This window comes from Carassius carassius, chromosome 42, assembly GCF_963082965.1.
Source record: "Carassius carassius chromosome 42, fCarCar2.1, whole genome shotgun sequence".
Classification (NCBI taxonomy): Eukaryota; Metazoa; Chordata; class Actinopteri; order Cypriniformes; family Cyprinidae; genus Carassius; species Carassius carassius.
Genome location: NC_081796.1, coordinates 24,250,370 through 24,273,218, shown reverse-complemented (window position 1 = coordinate 24,273,218; position 22,849 = coordinate 24,250,370). Strand labels below are relative to the sequence as shown.

The window sequence follows — 22,849 nt, the reverse complement described above, 5'->3', positions numbered from 1 at the left end:
ACTTTTAGAGATGCCCACTCAAGCCTCTCCAGTATCCCACCACAAATTTGCGATGATGCTACTTGGTTGAAAGAGTCAAGTGTATAAACAAAGTATTAAAACAAATCTGCCTTATTTGAAAATTCATATTTTTTTATGTATCTATCAGATGGCACTACTCAAGCTGAAATTATATATTGTAATAACGCCACTCAAATAAAATTTTAATTAACAAAAAAAATAGGGAAATTTTTTCTTTCTAGAGCAGGACAAGCCATTTTTATCTTTGGTCCAGAAGCCCTGTATATAGAAACAATAATCATATTGACCTACATCTTTATGAAATGTAGAGGTCATCAGCTTATATCTACTATCTCCAACAGAACAGTGGCTGATAGTGAAATCCCACCACAGAAAGTATAGCAAAGTTAAAGGGATGTTGGTGTCTGAAAAGCAAGACATATGCCATCTCTAACACCTCACTACCCTGAGCTGCCTGTCCCAAAAATAACCTCAGCTGTCGGGCTCCGTCTGCACTATGTCCATTTGTAGAAGAGATCTGACCTGTTGTGTGATATGCATGCTTTTGTCAATGGCATTTTTTTTTTTTCTTTTTTCTAAACTTACAAATTCCGTTTCAAAGAGCAACAGACGTTTTCGCCCGTGTGGATCTCTCCTTGCAAAAATAAATAAAATAAAAATAAAGTCGTTTTCATAATTAAAAACAACTTATTGTTTAAATTTAAAATGAGCAACAAAATAATAAAGAAACGTAATCAATACAGCCATGTTGAATTTGCGGCATGTATCTAATAAAATAACATCGAAATTTTGAAAAAGAGAGAGAAAAGTCTTTCCTCCGATATTAAAAGTTTTACCTTTCAATATTTTCTAACAGCCTCTTACCCTTTTCCCGTCAAGCTACTTGTATATAAACGGTGCAGATGTTCATATATATCCGATGTTGGCATGTGAATATATCCTCGAGAAAACAGGTAAATTCCGTGAACTGTGGCGGGGAAGGACAGTGTTTTATCCCCGGTGTCTTTGCTTTCCGTGTGACGCTTCTGTATCGGTCCAACCTCCCGATGAAAATAGATCCGTCACTTACCGGAGCAAATGTCAGACGGAGGTGAAGTGACTCTTATTGTTGAACAGCCACCTCAACCTCTATGGCAAACCGTTTTAGCAGTTCCTCCAATTTAAGCTGTTGAAGTTTTTGCAAAGCTGTTGTTTTATTTTTCTTAATGCAGTAACAAATGGTAACATTTTAACTAAAGGACTGACATTCTTTTCCTTTAGGAGCTTTATAATCCTGCAAATTACAGTGTCGATTTAAGCAGTTGGTTTAAAAAACAACAACAATATTTTAATGCTTATTTATCTGAATTAATTTGACTAAAATTAATGTCCCTCACAAACCCTTGTGATGGTTTAGTTATTCCTCCACTGATTGTCTCATATTTTCCCGAATGACTGCGGGTCTTTCCCGTTATCTGTTGCAGCGTGCCTGATGATTGACAGCAGCAGACCGGCGAGGCTCACATTTAAAACTGCCTGAAACTCAAGCAGAGGGATCAGTCGAACTCTTTGGTGGAAGGGATCATTTTGAACACAGTTCTATGCTGCTTCACTTGCAAATGTTCTGTTTAAACTCGACCTACTCTAAGTGTTCCCTGCATGACAAAAGATAAACTGATAACTCATTGAGATGCATACAGTTCATTGTGGCCAGAGGTAGTATGTATGCCATATATATTTACAGAATACTATAAATACAAAATGCAGAACAGGTCAAGTTGTTTCTAAACATATAAAGTGAGAAAGTTTGGCAATTTTAACTTGGAACTATATATACTGAATTCTAGAAATGAGATATAGTGGGATGTGGAGCAGTAATTTATTTATTTTCTTACCATCTACTGTATTTTCTCCAGACGTTCCTCTCCTTTCCTGATAGATGTGATAAATACTTTTGTCGTCTTTTTCTCAAATAAATTCAAAATAATGTATTTGAGAAAATTAATAGAGAATGTATTAGGAATAGAGAGTTATTTTAATTCTGAGCTTAGTTATACTCTTACAAAAAATATTTAGCTCTGTGGCTGGAAAATGTTGGCCCTCTACTGGTCAGGAAGAGAAATTACACAAAAATATATTTTTTCCCCTCCAGAATAATATATACAGTATATAGCCATATATATATAAACAATTAAATACATTAATAGTTTAATATCAGTGATGTTAATAACATATTTAATAGTTATAAAATATATATTTGAAATATATTCTATGGGCACTTTATCTGAAATGATTCTTGAAATACTCTTAAATGTAGTTCATTACAAAAATTTTTTTATTTTTTTTTGTAAATACATTTGACAAGAAACAACCAATAAAGGTTGAACAGTACTTGCATAACAAAAAACCTTATATACTGCTATATAAAAAGTAAGTTGAGACGAACAGTAATAAAAAAAAACTCATACTGCATTAGTGTATCAGGAACTTCAGTAGACTGTACACTGTCAAGAAAACAAGATTTCTCTAGAGTCTCAAGCATGAATGCCCCCATAACCACAAAACGGACCAATATGTTCTTTTTCTAATGGGTAAGTTTGAAGGTTCACGCCTCTTTGAGTTTGGTGAGCTCCCATTGGCCACCTCCACACAGTCGCAGCATGATGTCATGATACTGTTTAAGGGAGCACAAATAAAGAATTCTAAGTACAGGCCATACAAACGTTTACAGTAATGTTTGCCATGCTGTGTTAGTGAATGTGTAAAGGTCATAGGTCATCACCTTTTCCAGAGTGCTACGGTGACCCAGACTGATGAGGGTCATTCCCAGCTGTTTACAGGCCTTATAGAGCTGACCCTCGGCCTCCTCCGTCAGTGCGCTAGTGGCTTCATCCAGTACTGAAACAAACTGCATGTCTTACTCATGACACAGGACATGAATGCGATCATCTGGCTGATTATAGCAATTAAAACTACAGGAAGTCTGATGAGACTATGCAGGAACTGACCTGCGTATTTGGGCTGCAGGTAAAACAATCTAGCAAAACAAAGCCTCTGCATTTCTCCTGGTGATAAAACATCATCCCTGTGAAAAACCAGGGAATTTCATTCTTATGTTCTTAAAACGTACACATTTTTTATATCCAAGATATTAACACTCATTTTTCACCAGTTCCAGTCTACTTTTGTATCCAGTCCTCCAATTCTGGTCAGTAGATTCGACTAATATACAAAATACACAAAGACATGCTGCTTACAAAACAGATAAAAAAACAAAAACAAGAAAATATAAAGAGGAAAGCGTATTGAACTCAAAACATCCTCAGTCACCATATATTAAAATCAATAATAGACACTACAGTATCAGTTAAGTCTTACCAAACCAACAAGTTCCAGGTATTTTAGTATTCGTTCATCATCTATAGAGCCTAAAAGAAGAATTTCTATTGGTTAAAAGTGTGAAATGTCATCATAATCTATATGTTTTCAAGATCTTGACAAGTTTGCATTGCCAAAAAAATTCAAGTTTATTGTTATAACACATTTCATACACAGTTGTAATTCAAAAATAGATTATATTTGAGCTATATTAATCTATTATTTAAATATGCATATCAATTAGGTTCATCTGTACCTGAGGAAGGATATACATCCTTTAATGGATAGATAACCTAAAAGAAAAAGCCAATAGATTAATTTATATTAAATATATATATATATATATATATATATATATATATATGATTATTATTGTTCAAAATATTAAACACTAGATTATTATATTATTTAATCGTGACAACAAATGGTTTTCTCTTCTCTCACCTGCTCTCTGAGAGTGCCATCAGTAAGATATGGTTTCTGTGGGAGGAAAAGCACACCCCTCGGTCCAAAACATGTGGTCATCTCCACAGAACCTGAGCAACAGAAAAACAGTATGATTCAACAATTCGTATTTCCAACATCTGTATCTGCTCCTTTTATCTTCTGGGATCTCTGTCATGTACCACTGCATGGTTCCCACAGGCCGTTGAGGACCCTGAGTAGGGAGGTCTTCCCCGTCCCCGTGTTTCCCACCACAAGCATGTGTGTTCCTTGACTGATCTTTAGGGTCAGGTCCTTCACCAGCAGCTCCACTGACACGGGTGATTTATAGGAGAGACAGTCCAGCACAAACGCGGTGTCTCCTGGGACACTCTGAAGCTTCCGATCACTGATTGAGAAGTATTGTTATTGTTACAAATATCACCTACATAAATAAAATCAAAATATTAACAAAAAATATAATAGCATATCCTAAAATAACACTACTGTGCATTCAGGACACTCTTTTAGATCTGTATTAGATCTTGAGTTCCAGTTTTGAAATACTGTTAACCAATATCCTAAATGACTTTCAATTAGTTTTAAATCACCTGTAGGGTTCATCCTTTGAAAGTGGATCGTACTGATCCTGGTCACACTGTTTCTTGGCAATATCTGCCATCACTTCCCGCAGTTCTCCGATTCTGGAAACCAAAAGAAAGAGAAAGCAGACTATTTTTAGAATAACCAGTGATGAATTATAATATCACTGATGCACAATAAAATATGTTACCCTGGACCATGTCTTAAGTGTAAATTTTTTGGAATTGTGATTTAAACATCATCTAAAAGCTGAAAAAATAATCTTTCCATTGATGTATGGTTTATTAAGATCAGAAAATATTTGCCCGACATACAACTATTTGAAAATCTGGAATCTGAGGATGCAAAAAAATCAAAACACTGAGAAAATCGCCTTTGAAGTTGTCCAAATTAAATTCTTAGCAATGCTTATTACTAATCAAAAATTAAGTTTTGATATATTTACGGTAGGAAATTTACAAAATATCTCCATGGAACATGATCTTTACTTAATATCCTAATGATTTTTGTCATAAAAGATACCTTCTATTGATTTTAATAATCATTTTGACCCATAAAATGTTTTTTTTGGCTATTGCTACAAATATACTCCAGCTCCAGGGTCACATATGTGCTTTTAAGCAGTCTTAGTGCATCTCACCGGTGTGTGTATCCAGCGACGTCAGACACTGTGGTTGAGAGATCTATGAGCTGCGTGAAGCAGTTTATCAGATAGATGCAGACAAAAGCGTTCTGAAAGAGACATGTGATTAACATCTTATTGTGTATAACAGAGACTCACTCGTGTTTGTCTTAAAACCCAAGTGAAGTGACTCACCTTACTGACAAGAGCACTCAGTTCTCCAGGTGTCAGGCCGTCGTAATCTCCAGCAAAGATGGGGATCGCGATCACTATATAGCTGAGGATACTGCCCAGGTAGTCAAAGGTGTTTACCCCAACTGAAATAAAAAGAACAAAACAGAGGGACGTTATTTCATACTAAGCTTGACAAAGCAGCTTAATGCCTGCAAAATTACACATTTAAAGTCAATTCACAAAGTTAAAGTCACCATGAAATCAAAATGGACAATTCTTATTTATGAAAAACTGCAGTGTTTTTTCTGTTTTTCTCATTTGAGACACTGTTTCACTCAGATATGCACATAATAGGGAAGAAAAGACGATCTCAGCTTGTTCTCATGCCAACTTTAGGTGCACAAATTGAGCTTTTTCTTCTGCCACTGTATATTTTCAGTGACAGAAGTGAGAAATACTGCAAATTTTTATTTTTATATATACAATCTTCTGAATGCTATTTTAATTCAGGAGTCCTTACTGTAAAGCCAGAGCTCTTTGTTCATCAAGCTTCTCTGAGTGGATAAGAGCATCTGCAGCCTTCTGTCAGTCCGCATGTGTTCCACCTTACCTGCCCTGAACAAAAACAACAAAATGTGACCCAGGACCACAAAACAAATTAGGGGTTGCAAATTAGTCATGGCTATAAACCTGTATGCATGGCATCTACTTTGTATTTTTATAATGTAAACATTAAATAAAAAAAAATGAGGTCAGTTTTTTTTTAATTGATTGAAATTTTGACCCATACAATGTTTTTTTTTTGGCCATTGCTATAAACATACCCCAGAGATTTAAGACTGCTTTTGTGTGCTCCAGGGTCACAAATTATCTCCTGCTCTGTGTTTAGATAAAAACTAAAATCTAAAAATACATACTAACCTGTAGAAAGCGGCAGATTCGGCGTTCACTCTAATTTGCATGTGTTTAAACCTGGAAGGACGAGGAAAGCAGAATTTAACTGCTAGAGCTGCATTCATCCGGAGAATAAAATCTGATAGCAATCTTCAGCATCTTTGTTATTTTGTATAGGTCTACCTAAAATCTCCCTCCAACTTTTCTTGCTCAACCAGCATGGACACGATGGGTCCAATCAAGATCTTGTTGATGATGGTTCCAGCCACAAAGTAGCCGAAGATGCTTACAAATCCAATCCAGCCAGCACTGCAGCACCAAAAAGATAAGAAAAAACTCAAATAAGATAAGTTATCCTACCAAATCTTTCAGTGAAAAACACAAAAATATTTCACTGGCATTAATTGCATGATTAAGTATGTTTAGATTCTGTGATTAGAAACACAGCATCTCTCTGACCTGTTGAAGCACTGATAGGTGTAGTAGCTCACAGTGAATGGTGAAATGAGAAGTCGACTTGCCATAGTGCTTATCTGTTTACATAACCTCTCTACGTCTTGACTGATGCGCTGGTCTCTGGACGTGAAACAAACACAAAACAAACCATTAACAGGGTTGATTTAATGAAGTCATCTTAAGTAATGCAATGCAACTACATTAATGAATGTTGTGTGAATACATTACGGGTTGTCGATGTCTTTGCACAGTACATTGAGGGTGTAGTAAACACGTCCCTTGAAGTATGTGCTATGGAGTTCTTCAGTCAAAGACTTTCTCCAGCTGACATACAGCAGACTGGAGATGTACTGGTCCAGACTCTTCAGCTGAGGAACAGATTTGTTGTGGAATAGTGATTTATGATGAGCATTTAGCTGACGCATTTATCCAAAGATATGTTGCTGATCAATTTAACCCATTTCAATTTGACCAAACTCACCGTTGAATTAATCAGAATGAGCATAACCGCAAACAGCACCAGATTTTTGAACTTCCCATAGTTCTTCTCAGACAGAACCTCGTAGAACTGACTTGGAATGAGACCCACTTGATAAATCACAAGCTGAACTGAAACATTAGAAAAACATGGAACCGACATAGATGCAAGCTGTCATAACTCAGTCCAGATGGTAAAAGTTGAATACCTGAAAGCGCGACTCCAAGAAGCGTCATAAACATCCGGACACTCTGGTTGGACCAGGATGGGAAAAGGATCTTCAGGATTCTGCAGAATCTTTGGACAAACCTCCAGTCTAGCTTTGGTCTTGAGGAAAAACACATCCACACATCCTTAGTAACAACAATTAGTGATAGTAGTTCAACAGTTCAGTTCAAATATAGGGTTCAAACTGTCAACAAGACAGACAACAGCTGCATATATAAGTTATGTATATTCTGTTAAAATGATTTCGTATGGATCTATCAGTTCAGGACTTACCTTTTCTCACTGCTGTTCTTCTTCATGTGTGGCATGCTGAAAGTGTATCAAGAGACCTTCTGACTGGCAAATCTAACTTTGCTTATTTCAAGCTTTTAGATAGTTTATTGGATGGGCTTTGGGTTCAAAGTCTAAGACAGCATATGACAGCGTCATAGACATTGTGTAGTTAAATCTTACAAACACTGGTCATAAACAAAGAGACCTGACGTTTAGTTGTACAGTAATTTATTAGAGATCAAACCTCTCGCGAATCATGCTAATGAATTTTTATTTTTTTTTGTGCCGCATTAACGAAGAAATAAACAAATGAGACGTGACATTATTTCTACATTACTTTCCTATCACGTGCAGGGTCACATGGACACAGAAATTTCTTCGTCTGTTTGTTTTGAAGCGCATGCGCGATCTGGTGCTCTGCTGCCTCCTGCTGTACAGAAAAGGTTATGGCAGGATTGACTGAATTTATCCACTGAATAAAATATTACTGTACTCATAAATCCCATTGGCAACAAACAAGGCTCTATAAGTTAACATATGAATGTTTACAGAACTAAAAAATTTTTATAACATGTGTTCATTCTTCTTTATCTTAATTTATATATGCATTATAGCCCATCATTATAATGCAGTAATCTATATAACTTTTCAATGTTAGAATGAATCAGTATATGTAGAAAAGAAAGGTGAAACATTAAACAAGATTAATAAATCTTTTTAAAAAATTGTGCATTGTTAGTTCATATTACTGTAGTTAGTGTTGACTTTATTAGAATAAATAACATTTTAACTTCATAATCATAACTTTTTTATTCCCTTTTTTAGATGCATGTTTCATTTTAAACATATTTATACGAAGAAAACAAATTAAGAATTTTCTTGAACTGCATAAAGTCTATTAAGATTTATAATTTTCATGACAATGAAGAACTTTTCCATTAAATCGCAAGATTTTATTTTAGCTGAAATAACTAATATATATATATATATATATATATATATAAAAAGGTAAAGGTAGAATACATACATATTAAACCATTGTTTTTTAGCTAACTGATATTGTAATTATAATTGCATTACAATGTACAAAAAGTATTTTTGTTCATTTATTTATTCTTTCACTCATTTAATTTAGTTGATTTGCTGACATTATATTGTGTATTATTTTTTAAATGATTATTATTTTAATCAATTGAATTAGATGTAAAATACAGGCATTTTCAGCAGTGATCTCAGACTTTAGGACTCTTTGTATAATAACAGGATGCTATCAAACCTGTTACCAAACCTGGTTTCTGGCTACTTAATATATTTGAAAAGAAAAAAGAAAGAACTGATTTACAGATGGCAAGTACCTTTAAAAGCAGAATACCTTCAAATACCAATTTGGTATTTGGCAAATACCTTCAGTCTGCCAAAGTCATGTACATTGTCTTCTGACTTACATGATGCACGAAAATATACAGCATGCATGCTTAAGTAACACTCAAGATGTCTTATGTGTGCTTTGGCCTTAAAATGACTTTTATCAGACCTGTTTAATGTAAATGTGTTTCAATATGTAAATAACTGTAGAGAACAGAGTAATGGGTCAGTTGTTGTAATACTGCATACAACGATTATCGATCCAGAAATTCAGTTTTATTTTCATAGACTAAACGTAAAGAACATAACAGGATTTGAGAATAAATCCTATGAGCACAAAAATGTTCCACTGCAAGCGATTATTTACAACAATGAAAAACATTCCCTTTTCTCATCAAAAGGGCCAACAAACACCAGTGCAACAAATTCAGATTTCATATCGCATCTCAGAGAAACCAGTCAGGGCAAAAATGTATATGATTTTGGCTCAATTTAAAATGTGTGATTCTTATAATGGGAAATTTTATGAAATAAAGCAGCCTGATGCTAAAAATAGGCACTGTGAGATATGAAGAGATATTAACATAAACAAAAATGTACCCACAGTAAAACACAATAAGCTTTCCACATCATGCCATGCATATATATCACATGGCTAAATAAATAATATACTGATTGGTAAATCAATAAATCATAACTTGTGTTTTACTGAAAGGTTTTATTTCTATTTTTTATAATTGACTTTTTTTTCCCTCTTGTCTGTACAAATAACAATGTGCCACTCAAGTATGGTGACAACATCTAACAAGCAGATGTGGTGTGGTATATACAGGTATTAAATAGCTGATATCTACTCTACAGTGTACACAGAATCATGAGTTTTGCTTGTAAAAACATGAAAATTCCTTTGTCAACCCACTGCAACATTGTCTTTGATCGGCGGCTTCCACAAAATACAAAGTACGTATGAAATTGATATCAATTTGGTTAAAAAAAAAAGATGCGTGTTGTGTCAAAGCATTTATGATAAAAAATGATTGAATGTGAGCAGCTGAATGTCAACACACGTGAGCATCAAATACATACAGTTTATGATTATATCAGTTTAAAACTGTTAGGTATGAAAGAAACAAAGTGCTCTTGTCAGACCAGTAAAAAAATAATAATCTGTACACCTCATCACCTCCTGTTCAAAAGCTGGGGGCGTTCCACAGGGAGAGTCTCTTCATTTATTTGATTCGTTTAGCAAATGACTTTCCATCCCGGCAGGTTTTTCCTCTTTTCAGCCTCTTTTCAGGAGTTATTTTGCATTTTATATAGTTATTTGTTAAATGGTAAACAGGCCGGCAGTATGACTGTGGCACAAGCCGGTCCAGCTAAAGGTTCAGCCACTTCTCCTTCCATTTCTATCCATGTGCCTTTCTCTGGGCTGTAACAAATGGTGGATGACTTATACGCCCCCTGCAAGAGACATTTAACCAATTATTCACACAATATTTAATTCAATACTTCAGAATGCTTCTTCATGCATTAAATGTACGTATTTCAACCTGGTCAAAATGTACTACTGGATACTCAATAATATTTATCAGAGCTCTGATATGTTTTTTTTTTCTACTGGAGTGTTTAAAAACCTGAAAGATTTTAGTTGATGGTGAAGTGTGTCATTTCTGCATTACTATCATTATCAGAATTGTAAATATAGTGGTTGTTTCCGAACAGGTTTCCTGAAGCTTTCTGCCATTGGTCAGTCAAACAGTTAGTCCCAACCCCAACATCCCATCATTGGTCGAGCCCATATATATACATATACATATTAATTTTTTTATTTATTTATTTATTTTTATTTGTTTTACACATCTATCTATCTATCTATCTATCTATCTATCTATCTATCTATCTATCTATCTATCTATCTATCTGTCTGTCTGTCTGTCTGTCTGTCTGTCTGTCTGTCTGTCTATCTATCTATCTATCTATCTATCTATCTATCTATCTATCTATCTATCTATCTAACTCATTTAAGTGTAATATGTGTTTACCATGCTCCAACTGTAGCCTCCCACTAAGTAAATACTGTCATCAAGAACAGCACACCCAGGCCCGCTGCGTCCCTCTAAGATGGGCGTTTGCAGGATGCTCCACTGATCTGCTTTAGGGTCGTAGCATTCAACCAGCATCACATCCAGATGAGAGAATCCTACACACAGAGAAAGAGATCAGGGGAAACCCCAAGCGTATATACCAAGCTCTTACTCTGCAGACGTGTAAAAGTGGTACCATGTAAGCTTGGAATCTAATTACTAAAAGAAACTGTATTGATTTCTGTTGCATACACAGTACAGTATGTGCCTCCACCGCTGTTGAGATTTGGGTTACAGCTATAGAAGTTACCCTTTAAGTGGTTTCCCCCAATAGCGTAGAGGCGGTCGTTCATGCCTGCGAGAGCGTGTATGGCTCGCTTGGTGTTCATGTCCTGTTTCCGAGCCCACACGTCCATCATAGGGTCATAGCAGTACAGCCAAGACACGTATTCACCATTGTGAACGCCACCTGAAGCATCACAAACACAACACCAGTTTCAAAACAAGGACACAAAATTACAAAAAGAGATTCACAAAAAATCACGTCAACACGCAATTAAAACTGACGGTTAATAACCAGTCTTTTAAAAATCGCTTGTAAATCGTGCATATGTCCTATTATCACCAAATCTTAGATTCAATGTTTTTTTAATTAGCAATTATTGATTATAAACCTCATTGATCTGAGTTTATGCACCTCAGTTTTTGAGTGTAAAAAGCATTATTGGGATCGTTTTGGCAGCATTCATTCAAAAGCTTGGGTGCATTATCTCAGATCAATGAAGCCTGTGATCAAAAAGAGGTAAAAAAAATTTATAAATCTGTGCTAACTGAAAGAAAACAGGTTGATAAAAAGATTGAATCCAACATTTGGCAATGATATAGCATGGTGTGCCAATCATTTTTGATCAAAATGAAGTGTTTAAAATACCTCTAACAAATAAAATCGAACTGTGCTGGTAATAGTAAGTGGATATTTTAATTCAAACACTTGTAGACTTCATCGCTGTGTGGCAAGTGTTAGTAACGTCTCAGACACTGATTAATTTACTGTTTGGGTGAGGTGTATCGTCAAACCTGAGATGTATATTTTCCCATTGTGCACGGCGCCTGCGTGTGCAGCCAGCGGCTGTGGAAGAGACGAAACGTAATTCCATTCGTTTGTCTCAAGGTTAAAGGCTTCAACGCTAGACAGATAACCTGTCTCGTTCCTTCCCCCAACAACATACAAGTGCTTATCCAGGCAGCAAGCGAAGAAACTCGCTCTCCTGAAACAAAGACAAGATGAAAAGATCGTCTCGTAAAATCAGTCAGCGTAGAGACTGTTTACAGCAAATATCCCCGTCGCAGCCAAGAGCGAAAAATTCATCACAAAGGCTTAAGAAATAATCATTGCTATTTTATGAAGAGCTCTCATTATTTTATGAATAATAAGTCTTTTCAGAAGCATCATACCTCTCCTGCATGGGCGGTAGTTGTATCCAGCTATTGAATCTGGGATCATACCGACTTACAAAGTTAGTGCTGTGTTTGCCTGTGAGGATGATACAGATATTAGTATGAATTATCAGGAAATCAATACGTGTGACAACATTAAGTTGTTGTATTCAGCTGTACATAGAAGTCACACTCATTCATGTTTTACCATTAGGGTTCCACTGGTCTTCTCCGCCCAATAAAAGCAGGAAGTTCTCCACCTCAACCACACAGTGATGGGCGCTGTTATATGGCATTACTACAACACAGAGACAAAACTGATGAGTCAGAATAAATACTAAAAGAGAGATACAATAGCCAAGCCAATGCAATTTGACCATTTTGAGATTAGCAGCATCCAAAAATCAACATTTACAGTAAAAATGGTGCCCATTTACAGTTTGCCCATCATTTAATACTGTATCAAATATGTAAAGAGTAATAACCAATGCTGCAATCCAAATTTTTTTACACGTTTTAGTGTTGACTACATTTGGCAAGTTTAACAATTCAATGCTGTTACCCAAATTATATATATTTATATTATATATATTCAGCTTTCATATGTATAAATCTCAGTCGAAAAATGTACACTTAAGACTGGTTTTGTGGTCCAGGGTCACAAATATAAACAAAAATATATACTGTACGTTTTATACACATTTATTAAATGTATCACATTAATTACATGTATATATTATATTAATGTGATCAATTTACATCTAATGTGTATTTAATATTAATTCTTAGAAATCACGCAAGTTGCAAAAATTGCAATATCATAAAAATAAACAAAAACACTGCATACAATATATACCTCCAGACGTTGACAGTCAACATTTTATGCAAAAAAAAAAGGGAAGCCTTATTTAACAACATTTTTCAAAATATTCAGAATAAAATGCCGTCACAACACTCAATCATAACCAATTTCCTCATATTAACAGTTCCAGTTTGTGGTAGATCTGTGATAAACAAGCTGCTTTCCAGCAGTAGTCTTCCCTTTCTCCATCTCCTCTTAATTCCCCAGCTCCCACAAAAGTGACCGTAGTTGAAATAGAGAGAAATGGTCGCGAGGTGACAGTCATAATGAACATGATGATGTTCACTCCATAAATCTTCACCCGGTGCCTGTGCAGTGTAAATCAGTCGTACGCTAAGAGCCACCTGTCTGCCTCGATCATTCATTTCCACTGTCACATCTCCGCTGCCTGATGGATCACAGTTGCTGTAAAAATAGACAGCCTTGAATCACGCTGTTTTTTCCGATTGGCCTCTTCTACCGCATTCTAACTGGAGTCTGATGCACCGAGGCCTTTCCAGAATGGATGAGAATGGATCCGGACTGAATCGCACATCTCCATCCCACGAGGGGAACCTCCCGACTGACTCCCTGCACACAAAACCTGACTGACTGACACAGATCTTCATGTCAGTGAGAGAATTATTTGGCATCTCAGGTGACTGGAGCCATGCAAGGCTTTTGTGGCCTGCTGACATTTACTGCTGCAGACATGACACATGTGCCAACAGGCTTTGTTATTGATCTTACAGCCTGATCTACACAGGTGGAGATGCATCATATTGCTAAACTGACTGATAAGAAACCTGTACACTGTGAAGATATATGATATTGACTTTTAAAGGCACAAATCTCCTGAAATTCAGTTCACTAGGACTTTTAACACAGAAAAAAAATTAATCCAAAACCAAATAATTTTTGTAAAAACTTTACAAAAAGATGTAATATGTTAACATTAGGTAACTGCATTAATTAATGTGAACTAATAATTAAAAATACTTCTTTATAAATATTAGTTCATGTTTATTTCAACATTTTCTAATACATGATTAGAATCCAAAGTTGTATCTGTTAGTATTTAATGGACTTGAGCTAACATGAACCAACAATGAAGAGTTTTATTAATTATCAATATGGATAACATCAACTTGCACATTGTTAGTTAATTCTCTAACTAATGTTAACTAAGGGGACCTTATCATAAAATTTTTTGTGACCATTAACACTATTTTACACTGATAGAAAAAAAAATTAAATAAATTAAAATGATATAGGGCAAATTAAGGTAAATTTGAAATGTTGTATGTGAATTCATAGCAGGGTTATTTTAGTTAACTAAAATAAAACAATTTTGAATTTCTTTTTACTTTTTTACTGAAAAAAAAAAACTATATATATATATATATATATATATATATATTAGTTATTACAGCTAAAATAAAATCTTGAGATTTGATGGAAAAGTGCTTCATTTTCATGAAAATTATATATCTTAATAGACTTTAGGCAGTTCAAGAAAATTCTTAATTTGTTTTCTTCGTATAAATATGTTTAAAATGAAACATGCATCTAAAAAAAGGGAACAAAAAAGTAGCCTAAAGGGGCACAATGTAATATATGGAATAATCAACTTATTTAAACTGGTCACAAATAATAATAGTAACTGTTTTTGTTTTTTTATCTTCTGCTTTTGACCATAGCACACTGTGTGCACTAGGTGGCAGTCTCACCACAGAGCAGAAAGCCATGGAAGCAGAGAGGTGCAACCAGTCACGAGAACCATCTTAAATAGTGCTGATGAAGGTTTTAATCAGTCGCCGTTCCCCCCCTTTTGGGTTTCGGCTCATTGCAAAGTTATGATTGAATGTTAATAACCTGCACACCCCAAACGACATCAAGGGGCTGCTGGTGTGTTCACAGGATGATTTTGCAGTTTGGTCGCTCCGCCTGGCCATGGGCCATTTAAGACTCGACGTCTGAGGCAGAAATAAAGGACATTACACTATGACCTTATGAGTGTAAGTTATATAGATCCAGATGTAATTCATTAATGAATGTTATGCGTGCTGCCAGACGCTTATAAGCAGGTTTCAGAGCATAAGGTGTCTTTGTAGGTCTCACACCTCAGCAGTGCAGTGATTGGATGACTGAACGCAATTTAAGCCATAAAACAAAACGGCTGCACGTCCCTTTATGTCCTTGTTTTGCCTCTGTAAGGAACAGACACAATATAATCATTTTAATTAAGTCATGATACATTGTGTCTTGGCTAGTTGCTACACTACTGGTCAAAAGTTTGGAATAATTAAGATGTATATTTATGAGGTTTTTCAAAGAAGTCTCTCATGCTCACCAAGGCTACATTTATTTGGTCAAAAATATAGTAAAAACATTAATATTGTTAAATATGATTACAATTTAAAATTGTTAAAATTGTTTTCTATTTGAATATATGTTAAAATGTTTTTTTTTTCTTTTGAAGCAAAGCTGATTTTTTCAGCCTAATTATTTCCAGCATACACAACAGTCTTCAGTGTTTCACCACAGTGTTCCGATTTTTCAGAAATCATTCTAATATGTTGATTTACTGCTCAATTATGAATTATTACTGGTGCTCAAGCATCACAACTGTTTTCAATATTGATAAAATAAAAGATTTTAAAGCAGCAAATCAGCTTATTAGAATGATTTTTGAAGAATTAACTCATTTTGAGTTATTGCATGCTATACTGAGCTATATATATATACACTTAATTTAGTATTATACTCCATTTATACGGTTTTAAAAAAGTGCTATGATACTGGACTTTCAAAAAGTTTCCCTGCATATCATTAGAACTAACTCCAAGCATTTTGAGTGAGGAGGCTCTTGCTATACCACAAACCACCTGGAGCTTGACATATACACATTACACATTTACAGACAGTGATTGATTCTGTACTAATTTAAAAAGTTTATTTGTACAATAGCATGCTGTTTAAACCATCAACAGCTAGCTCTGAGGCTAACAGTTAGCTGCAGGAATCCCAAGCAAGTGGATTTACTTTAGACTTTGATATATTACTGTACATAAACTGATTATTTGTTTCGAGGAAAACATGCATAGGAAAGAAAAATCATCAAGGCGATCTCTTTATCGCCTCTATTGTATCTCATAGACAGCAGTGAAATTACAAGTAGAGCAAAATGAGATCTGTCTCCAGCTTCTCAGATGCTTCACCTGAGAAATCTCCTTTATAGTTTCACAAGAGATCTTAACAATTTCTCCAACTGCGCTCAGATTTGCTAAGACATCAACAGTGTTGGTCATCGTACTTTAAAAAAGTAATTAGTTACAGTTACAAATTACTTCTCCTAAAATGTAACTGAGTTAGTAACATATAACATCTTTAATATATAAGATGTTTATATTAACTGATTGAAGAATAAAAACACTAAGTATTTTAGAAAATGTTGTATTTTATTTGAACTCAATAGATTGCAGCCTGCCATATGATATGCATAGAAATAAAACATATAAAAAATAAATATGGAAAATAAAATTCAAGTGATCGGCTGAGACCTGCAAATTATTTCTAGGTAGTAGTATAGTATGAATATTGTCCCACTGATAAATACAGTGCAAATAGTTCTGTCTCTTTGGATGAAAGTGAAGTGGAAATAGAAATCAATAATAGACTGAACAGTTCCATGTCTGTAATATTTACCACTCTCATCTTTTAAGTCATAAGGCTCTAGGTATGTGTGTGTGACATTAATAAATAATTGTGAAAATTAATATAGTTACATTTCTTAAATAAATTAGTAATATTCGTTTTATTACATACTAAATTAAACGATGTTTCTCTTTTTAGTCTTCTTTGTTGGGCTTGAGAAAGACAACATATATTTACCGTATTTTCTGGACTATATTTTCCGGACTTCTTTTCATAGTTTGGCTGGTCCTGCGACTTAATTCAGGCGCGACTTATTTATCAAAATTTATTTGACATGAACCAAGAGAAATGAACCAAGAGAAAACATTACTGTCTACAGCCACGAGAGGGCGCTCTAATGCTGCTCAGTGCTCCTGTAGCCTCTCACTGAAAACATAGAACGCCCTCTCGCGGCTGTAGATGGTAATGTTTTTTCTTGGTTCTGAATAAATGCTACTTAGTCCAGTGCGACATATATATGTTTTTTTCCTCGTCATGACGTATTTTTGGACTAAATATTCAGTACAGTAACATGTTAGCATGTGTTGATGTGAGCCAATCATCATCGGATTTGCAACGGTGTCAAGCAGCTGATGTGTATCCACTAGTACGTACACTAGCCAAAGCATGACACCTCGCGCTTTATTCAACCAAACTGTAGTAACGCGACACTTTACATTCTCAGTAACGATAACGGCGTTGCAATGACGGGAAAAGTAATTAATTAGACTACTCCGTTACTGAAAATTTAACTTATTAAAAAGCAACCAATATATTTTTTCATTCACACACAAGAAAGACATACTGTACAGTTTTGGACTGGCATGAAGAAATTATTTTTGGGTGGAGTATCACTTAAATTTATTTTTTTGACACAAATTAAATGTGCAAATGGACACTTTTGCATTTGTCTCCTGATCAAAAGACAGAAATCTGACCATTGGATCTTTTGTGTCTTTTTTATGGGTTTAGGAGAAACACACTTATTAGGATCTCCATTCCAAGTCTTCTGAGCAATTAAAGAACAACGGCTGAGCGTTAAAATGACAGATTCCATTACAAGATTACACTACTATGACATCATTATTTTATTATTATTATGTCAGTACTCAAGGTTCCAACACATTTGATCCCCATCATTGTCATTTAAATCCTTCTGAGAATTCTGATTCTAATTTGCCAAGCCAAAACACACGTCAAACGGCTCGTGTTCCTTCCCTGCTGCTCGCAAAGACAAATGCACTTACGAGAACGTTTGCCCTAATAAAGCAATTCAATAAGTATACGTGTCATCTTCTGATGATGAATCTTCCCGAGATCATTAGATTAAAATTAATCTTGCTGGCATGCTTATGCAAAAAGACGAGGCAAAAACACACACACAAGCGAATCCAGGCGTTACAGCTCCACAATAGTGTGAAGGCAGTCACGCTCTGATTAAAAAGTTACATTAAAAGTGATAGTGATACATCATTACCTCCTGCATCTCAGGAAGCTCTCGCTGTATTCTGCTCTGCGATGGAGCACAACCCAGTCAGGGTTCTTCCTGTGGAAGAGAATAGACCATGCTAGCAAGGCACTCACTTGTAAGGATCTTCCAAGTCTTCTTTTCGTCGTCGTAGTACTGAACCAGATTACTGGGGAGGCGGTCGGGACCCGGGGGCAGGCCTCCAACCAACAGGAGCATCCATTTGTTTGAACGTATCCTGTGTTACAGAGGGAAACAGATTCATTAACAATTCTGTCATTAGCCGTTATTAGTGCAGAGCAATTCCATATTGAATGAGATGCCACGACAAGGTGAACGCTTGTACAAACACAAGGAGAGAGACAGCAAACCGAGCAGAGAACATGGGAGAATATTAATGTTGAACAGCTCTATCTTCACTCTCAAATAAACAGAAAAAAGAGAAATGACTTCATTTTTAAGTTATAGAATGAATTAGCCCCAGTGCAATGATGTGCGAAGTGCACACTAATGCAGGATGTATTTTTTTAGGTCTAGTTACTAGTGATAACTCTTTGCTGGAAGTCTCATTTTAAATTAACAAATGCACAAATATATTAAACAACATAATGTATCTTTTGCATCCGGCCACATTTCATGTTTATTTATAGCTATTTGCTTTAAATATTATCTGTAAAGACCACAAACTGTTATACCTGGAATATTGATAAAAACCAACCATGTTAAGGTCTTGACAGCCTCATTTCTTCCTAAATGTGTTCTTATCCTATCGGCCAAAGTTGTGCATGTGACTGCTGTCAACAATGAAATGCTTATGAATATCTTGGCTGAATATGCATCCATCCATTCAGACAATCAATAATTTAAATAATCAAATCAACTAATCTCAAATCAATAGTATGGTCAGGTTAGAGACCTTGGGGTTAGCCTGTGCAACTGAAATCTTAGAATGAATAAGTGCTTTAAAATCTGGGTGTTCAATATTAATAAACCCTTCAGCTCTGTAAGACTGAGCATGGGAAATAAATGGACAACTCCAGCCTTGTACAATGAAACTACACAGTCTTCAACACTAGTATCATAAATAAGGACACACCAATAGAGTCATTCGCTGATTCCATCTCATTCAAGTTTGTGGATGATGCTCTGCAAATGATATTAACACCGGCAAAACAGAACAGGTGAAGAGAGCTGATGAACAATGATGTGACAAGTGTTGGCAAATAATAACAATCAAACAATTTATCAGTCTAATTCTATTAGCAAATGCATATGCAAACATATCAAGCCTTTTTGATGTTCATAACATCTTAATTCCTGAGTCCAAAATTCCAAAAAGAGACTATTAAAATAAGAGTATCTCATTGCAAACGATCTCTCTCTCATATTCTCCAACAACTGATTCCAGTTTATTCCACGGTCACCTATTCCTGCTAATTATCCCATCTGCAGACTGCAATAATGCCTGCAGTATGCAAGCTTGCAACAGTGCTGAAATTAATCAACCTTGAAACAGCACTATGAGGAACAGAATGAGGATCTCACAGATAAGGCAAAGTGTGGAAACTGTGTTAACAAATATGGATCAGACACCGCAACAAAAGATTGCTAATCTAATCTGATTCACTTAACAAGTTAACTACACAGCACGAAAGAATGTATGAGATCTTTACCAACAAGATTGATCTGTTTACTGACACCTGTCAAGCCTGTCATGATCATGTGCAGAGTATTGTGTAGTGTTTTATATTTACACACACATGTCTCACATAAACAACATAAAGGATGAAAACAAACTCAACTTTTCTTCTGTTTGAAATTTCCTCTAACTCAAATTGGTTCTACCCCAAAAAAAACTGTTAATATACAAGTACTTAATATTTTATATTTTGTCTTTCATGTGTATCTAACATTTCCATGCACACAACCCCTTGGTTAAATTCATATATAAAAAAATGGATTACACACTAAGCTCTACCGCAAAACCACAAAAATATACAGAAATATGTTAAGATGATGAAGAAGATCCTACCTGCTGGCTGTGGTTTGTCTGCTGTGCTGTCTGAAGGGCATCAGGTGGTAGTTCATGGCATCCAGGAGCAATTTCTGGCACACCGGGTCGCTCCTCATAAAGTCTACCGACTGCACCCTCTCCACCAGCTCCGGGGCAGGGATGAGGGCGAAACGCAGGCGCTTCATCAGGTCGGGAGCGTAGTGCATCCGGGTCTCCCTGTCGTGCTCCAACCACAGCACGGACATCTGAAAGAGTGCCAGCTCCGACTCCACGGGCGGAGGGAGGGCATCCAGCATGGCGCACATCTCCTCAAAGTTCAAGAGGAGAACGTCCTCCACCAGGTACTTGTTAGCGAGCTTCTTGGTCTCATCCAGCCCGTGAAGAGCTGCGATCTTGCAGATCTGCTTGTAGTTTTGGACAGAGATCTGGTCGTTGAGGAACTGCACGCTGAGTTTGGTGATCTGGGGGATGTTGAGGATCTTGCTGACGGAGAGCACCTCCTCCACCGTGTCCAGGGAGAGGGTCACGTTGGCCGTGTAGAGGTACTCCAGCACCAGTCGTAGACCGATGGAGGAGCAGCCCTGCAGCACCAGGTTGTTGATGCTGGAGCGCGGGCTGGGCAGGAGCTTGTCGTCGGGGGAGGAGGACGGGGTGCCGCTGCTGCCTTGGTCCTTCGCTGCCAACCCGTCTTCTCTGCTCAGCATGTGCGTGGAGAACAGGGACCTGAAGTACTGTGAGCAGGACGCCAGCACGGCTTTGTGGCAGTGGAACTGCTGTCCCTGCGCCGTGAGAGTCACATCGCAGAAGAGCTGCTTCCTCCACAGCAGGTTGAGACCGTGCAGCAGAGAGTCGCTGTGAGTCGGGTCAAACGTGGAGGTTCGGTCACCCGATCTGGACATGACTTCGGGGCTGCGCACACCTCCTGCGAGTAAACAATGCCATTGGTGCACTACACTGCATGAAAATGCATCAGCCGGTTTTATAAAAGCATATGCATTCTGAAGGTATCTCATTCATGCATGTATGCAAGTTGGATTTGTGCATGTATCTCTACAGTGTAGCCTATATATCGTGCGTGCATGCAATTGAATTAAGTTTGCAGCATGCAAGCATATGCATTTACCAACCACACGCATCCTTTCATACCCATCGATATATCTCATGCATGCGTTCGTGAGCACGTCAAATCCAATGGTCGCTGCGGGCTGAAACAAACTACGCTGGGTTGCTGGAAAGCAAAGCCAACGATCTAGCCTACAAACTGCCCACTATCTGTTAGCCGGCCACGCAAACACCCCCCCACCCCCGCCCGCCCCCCTCACAAGACATAAATGCATGCACACATTCCCCCCGATATGCGATACAAAAGCAATTAGTTTGTCTCCCGCAACATCAGCATCATCACCACCATAGATGTGCGGTTGCGCATCGCTTTGGTCGGCAGCAACACAATGCAATCGCTCCGTTCAACAACACGCGCGGTATTTCTCGCCCAATCTGAGGCAGAAGCAACGGCAACTTTCAGCCCGTGGCACATTTACGCACAGTGCGCACCCGTGCCGAATACTAGTAGTAGATATCCAAAACTTACCTGACTTAAAGAAAAGTAAAGCTGCGGCTCCTTCAGTGCAGTTTCTTTGTTCAGTCCTGTTGGAAAAGTCTATGATCGATGGATCAGAATCCTAACCATTGATCCCCGTTCATTCAAGCTCATTGATCATTTATGTTTCCTCTGAATTAACAAGAAGTAGTAGCGTGTGTGAGTGTGAGAGGAGCTGTGTGCTTTCTGCAAGAGAAGAAGAAGAAGAAGAAATATACGTGTGACAAATTATGCTACCAAGAAACAACACATCATTATCCTTGGGCCTGGGGCTCAGTGAGTCGTAACGAGAGTAATAGGAAATCCACGGTCGGGGAGAGAAACGGACGCGCATGGCCGGTGGAGAGAGACCGCGCAGGGGTATGGATGCTGGAGAGACTCGCAAAATTATGGCTCAAGGCTATTGTAAAAACTGTCGAGCGTAAATGACTGCGATTTCAAACATCTATGGAAAAAGAGGAGAGGAGAAAAGGCGAGTCTTTCCTCTTTTCTCTCTGCGTTATGGAGAGAACCGTCAAGTTTTAGTGCGCATTGCTAATTAGTCAATTTCTCTGTTCCTTCACAGCCCGACGCCTCTGCTGCTGAGCTGAAACTGCTAATTTCTGGGACCAGCCTTTTTTTTGGGCTCTGAACGGGGGATGGATGAATGGCTTGTCTCGCACAAATGACAAAAAGCCCCCCTCTGCCTTAATCTCCATCGCCAAAATAACCCCATCCTTTTCTCCTTTTGCTTAGTCCTTCAAAAGAATGAACAAGGGACTTTGGGCAAACTTGTCTTGTGGTCATGAGTGAGCATCATGGACATGACATCAAAT

General features: G+C 37.0%; 3 protein-coding genes across 7 annotated transcripts in view; all 3 read right to left on the bottom strand.

Annotated features, from left to right (window-relative positions):
* The window catches only part of LOC132124326 (obscurin-like), a 60,122-nt gene extending 59,085 nt beyond the window's left edge, over positions 1 to 1,037 (bottom strand). Inside the window, exon 1 of the mRNA XM_059535312.1 lies at positions 886 to 1,037. The gene's annotated coding sequence lies outside the window, so the exon portion shown is untranslated. The remainder of the gene's footprint in view (positions 1 to 885) is intronic.
* Positions 1,038 to 2,448: 1,411 nt separating this feature from the next.
* On the bottom strand, positions 2,449 to 7,916 carry LOC132124301 (lysosomal cobalamin transporter ABCD4-like). Of its 3 annotated transcripts, XM_059535268.1 has the most exons (19): positions 7,530 to 7,916; positions 7,237 to 7,355; positions 7,032 to 7,159; positions 6,779 to 6,918; positions 6,554 to 6,670; positions 6,278 to 6,403; positions 6,122 to 6,172; positions 5,721 to 5,815; positions 5,222 to 5,343; positions 5,045 to 5,136; positions 4,413 to 4,505; positions 4,005 to 4,210; positions 3,823 to 3,914; positions 3,635 to 3,671; positions 3,379 to 3,428; positions 3,170 to 3,222; positions 3,009 to 3,085; positions 2,783 to 2,898; positions 2,449 to 2,674 (listed from the first exon to the last, which is right to left on the bottom strand). In XM_059535268.1, exons 1-19 carry the CDS (start codon positions 7,562 to 7,564, stop codon positions 2,606 to 2,608), a joined length of 1,818 nt encoding a protein of 605 aa, XP_059391251.1. In that variant the 5' UTR covers positions 7,565 to 7,916; the 3' UTR covers positions 2,449 to 2,605. The 3 variants fall into 3 exon arrangements, with proteins under 3 accessions (XP_059391251.1, XP_059391252.1, XP_059391254.1); XM_059535269.1 differs by lacking the exon at positions 7,530 to 7,916 and having other exon boundaries at positions 7,032 to 7,154; positions 7,237 to 7,358; XM_059535271.1 differs by lacking the exons at positions 7,032 to 7,159; positions 7,237 to 7,355; positions 7,530 to 7,916 and having other exon boundaries at positions 6,774 to 6,914.
* Positions 7,917 to 9,148: 1,232 nt separating this feature from the next.
* LOC132124289 (kelch-like protein 14) lies at positions 9,149 to 22,144 on the bottom strand. 3 transcript variants are annotated; one of them, XM_059535241.1, is made up of 9 exons: positions 22,022 to 22,144; positions 20,453 to 21,353; positions 18,537 to 18,658; positions 12,624 to 12,713; positions 12,434 to 12,512; positions 12,056 to 12,246; positions 11,289 to 11,447; positions 10,937 to 11,094; positions 9,149 to 10,355 (listed from the first exon to the last, which is right to left on the bottom strand). In XM_059535241.1, exons 2-9 carry the CDS (start codon positions 21,331 to 21,333, stop codon positions 10,215 to 10,217), a joined length of 1,821 nt encoding a protein of 606 aa, XP_059391224.1. In that variant the 5' UTR covers positions 21,334 to 21,353; positions 22,022 to 22,144; the 3' UTR covers positions 9,149 to 10,214. The 3 variants fall into 3 exon arrangements, with proteins under 3 accessions (XP_059391224.1, XP_059391223.1, XP_059391222.1); XM_059535240.1 differs by lacking the exon at positions 22,022 to 22,144 and adding an exon at positions 21,558 to 21,918; XM_059535239.1 differs by lacking the exon at positions 22,022 to 22,144 and having other exon boundaries at positions 20,453 to 21,530.
* Between the last annotated feature and the right edge of the window lie 705 nt (positions 22,145 to 22,849).

What these genes read in the sequence shown, in the direction of transcription:
- LOC132124301 (XM_059535268.1), bottom strand. Translation starts at nt 7,564, where the DNA reads ATGCCACACATGAAGAAGAACAGCAGTGAGAAAAG. An exon ending in TGCAAAGACATCGACAACCC is followed by an intron (nt 6,671 to 6,778) that starts GTAATGTATTCA and finishes TTTCACGTCCAG; the next exon opens with AGACCAGCGCATCAGTCAAG. An exon ending in ACCTATCAGTGCTTCAACAG is followed by an intron (nt 6,404 to 6,553) that starts GTCAGAGAGATG and finishes TTGGTGCTGCAG; the next exon opens with TGCTGGCTGGATTGGATTTG.
- LOC132124289 (XM_059535239.1), bottom strand. Translation starts at nt 21,447, where the DNA reads ATGAGATACCTTCAGAATGCATATGCTTTTATAAAACCGGCTGATGCA. An exon ending in CTACCGCCCATGCAGGAGAG is followed by an intron (nt 12,247 to 12,433) that starts GTATGATGCTTC and finishes TCTTTGTTTCAG; the next exon opens with GAGAGCGAGTTTCTTCGCTT. An exon ending in TGGGAAAATATACATCTCAG is followed by an intron (nt 11,448 to 12,055) that starts GTTTGACGATAC and finishes GTGATGCTTCAG; the next exon opens with GTGGCGTTCACAATGGTGAA.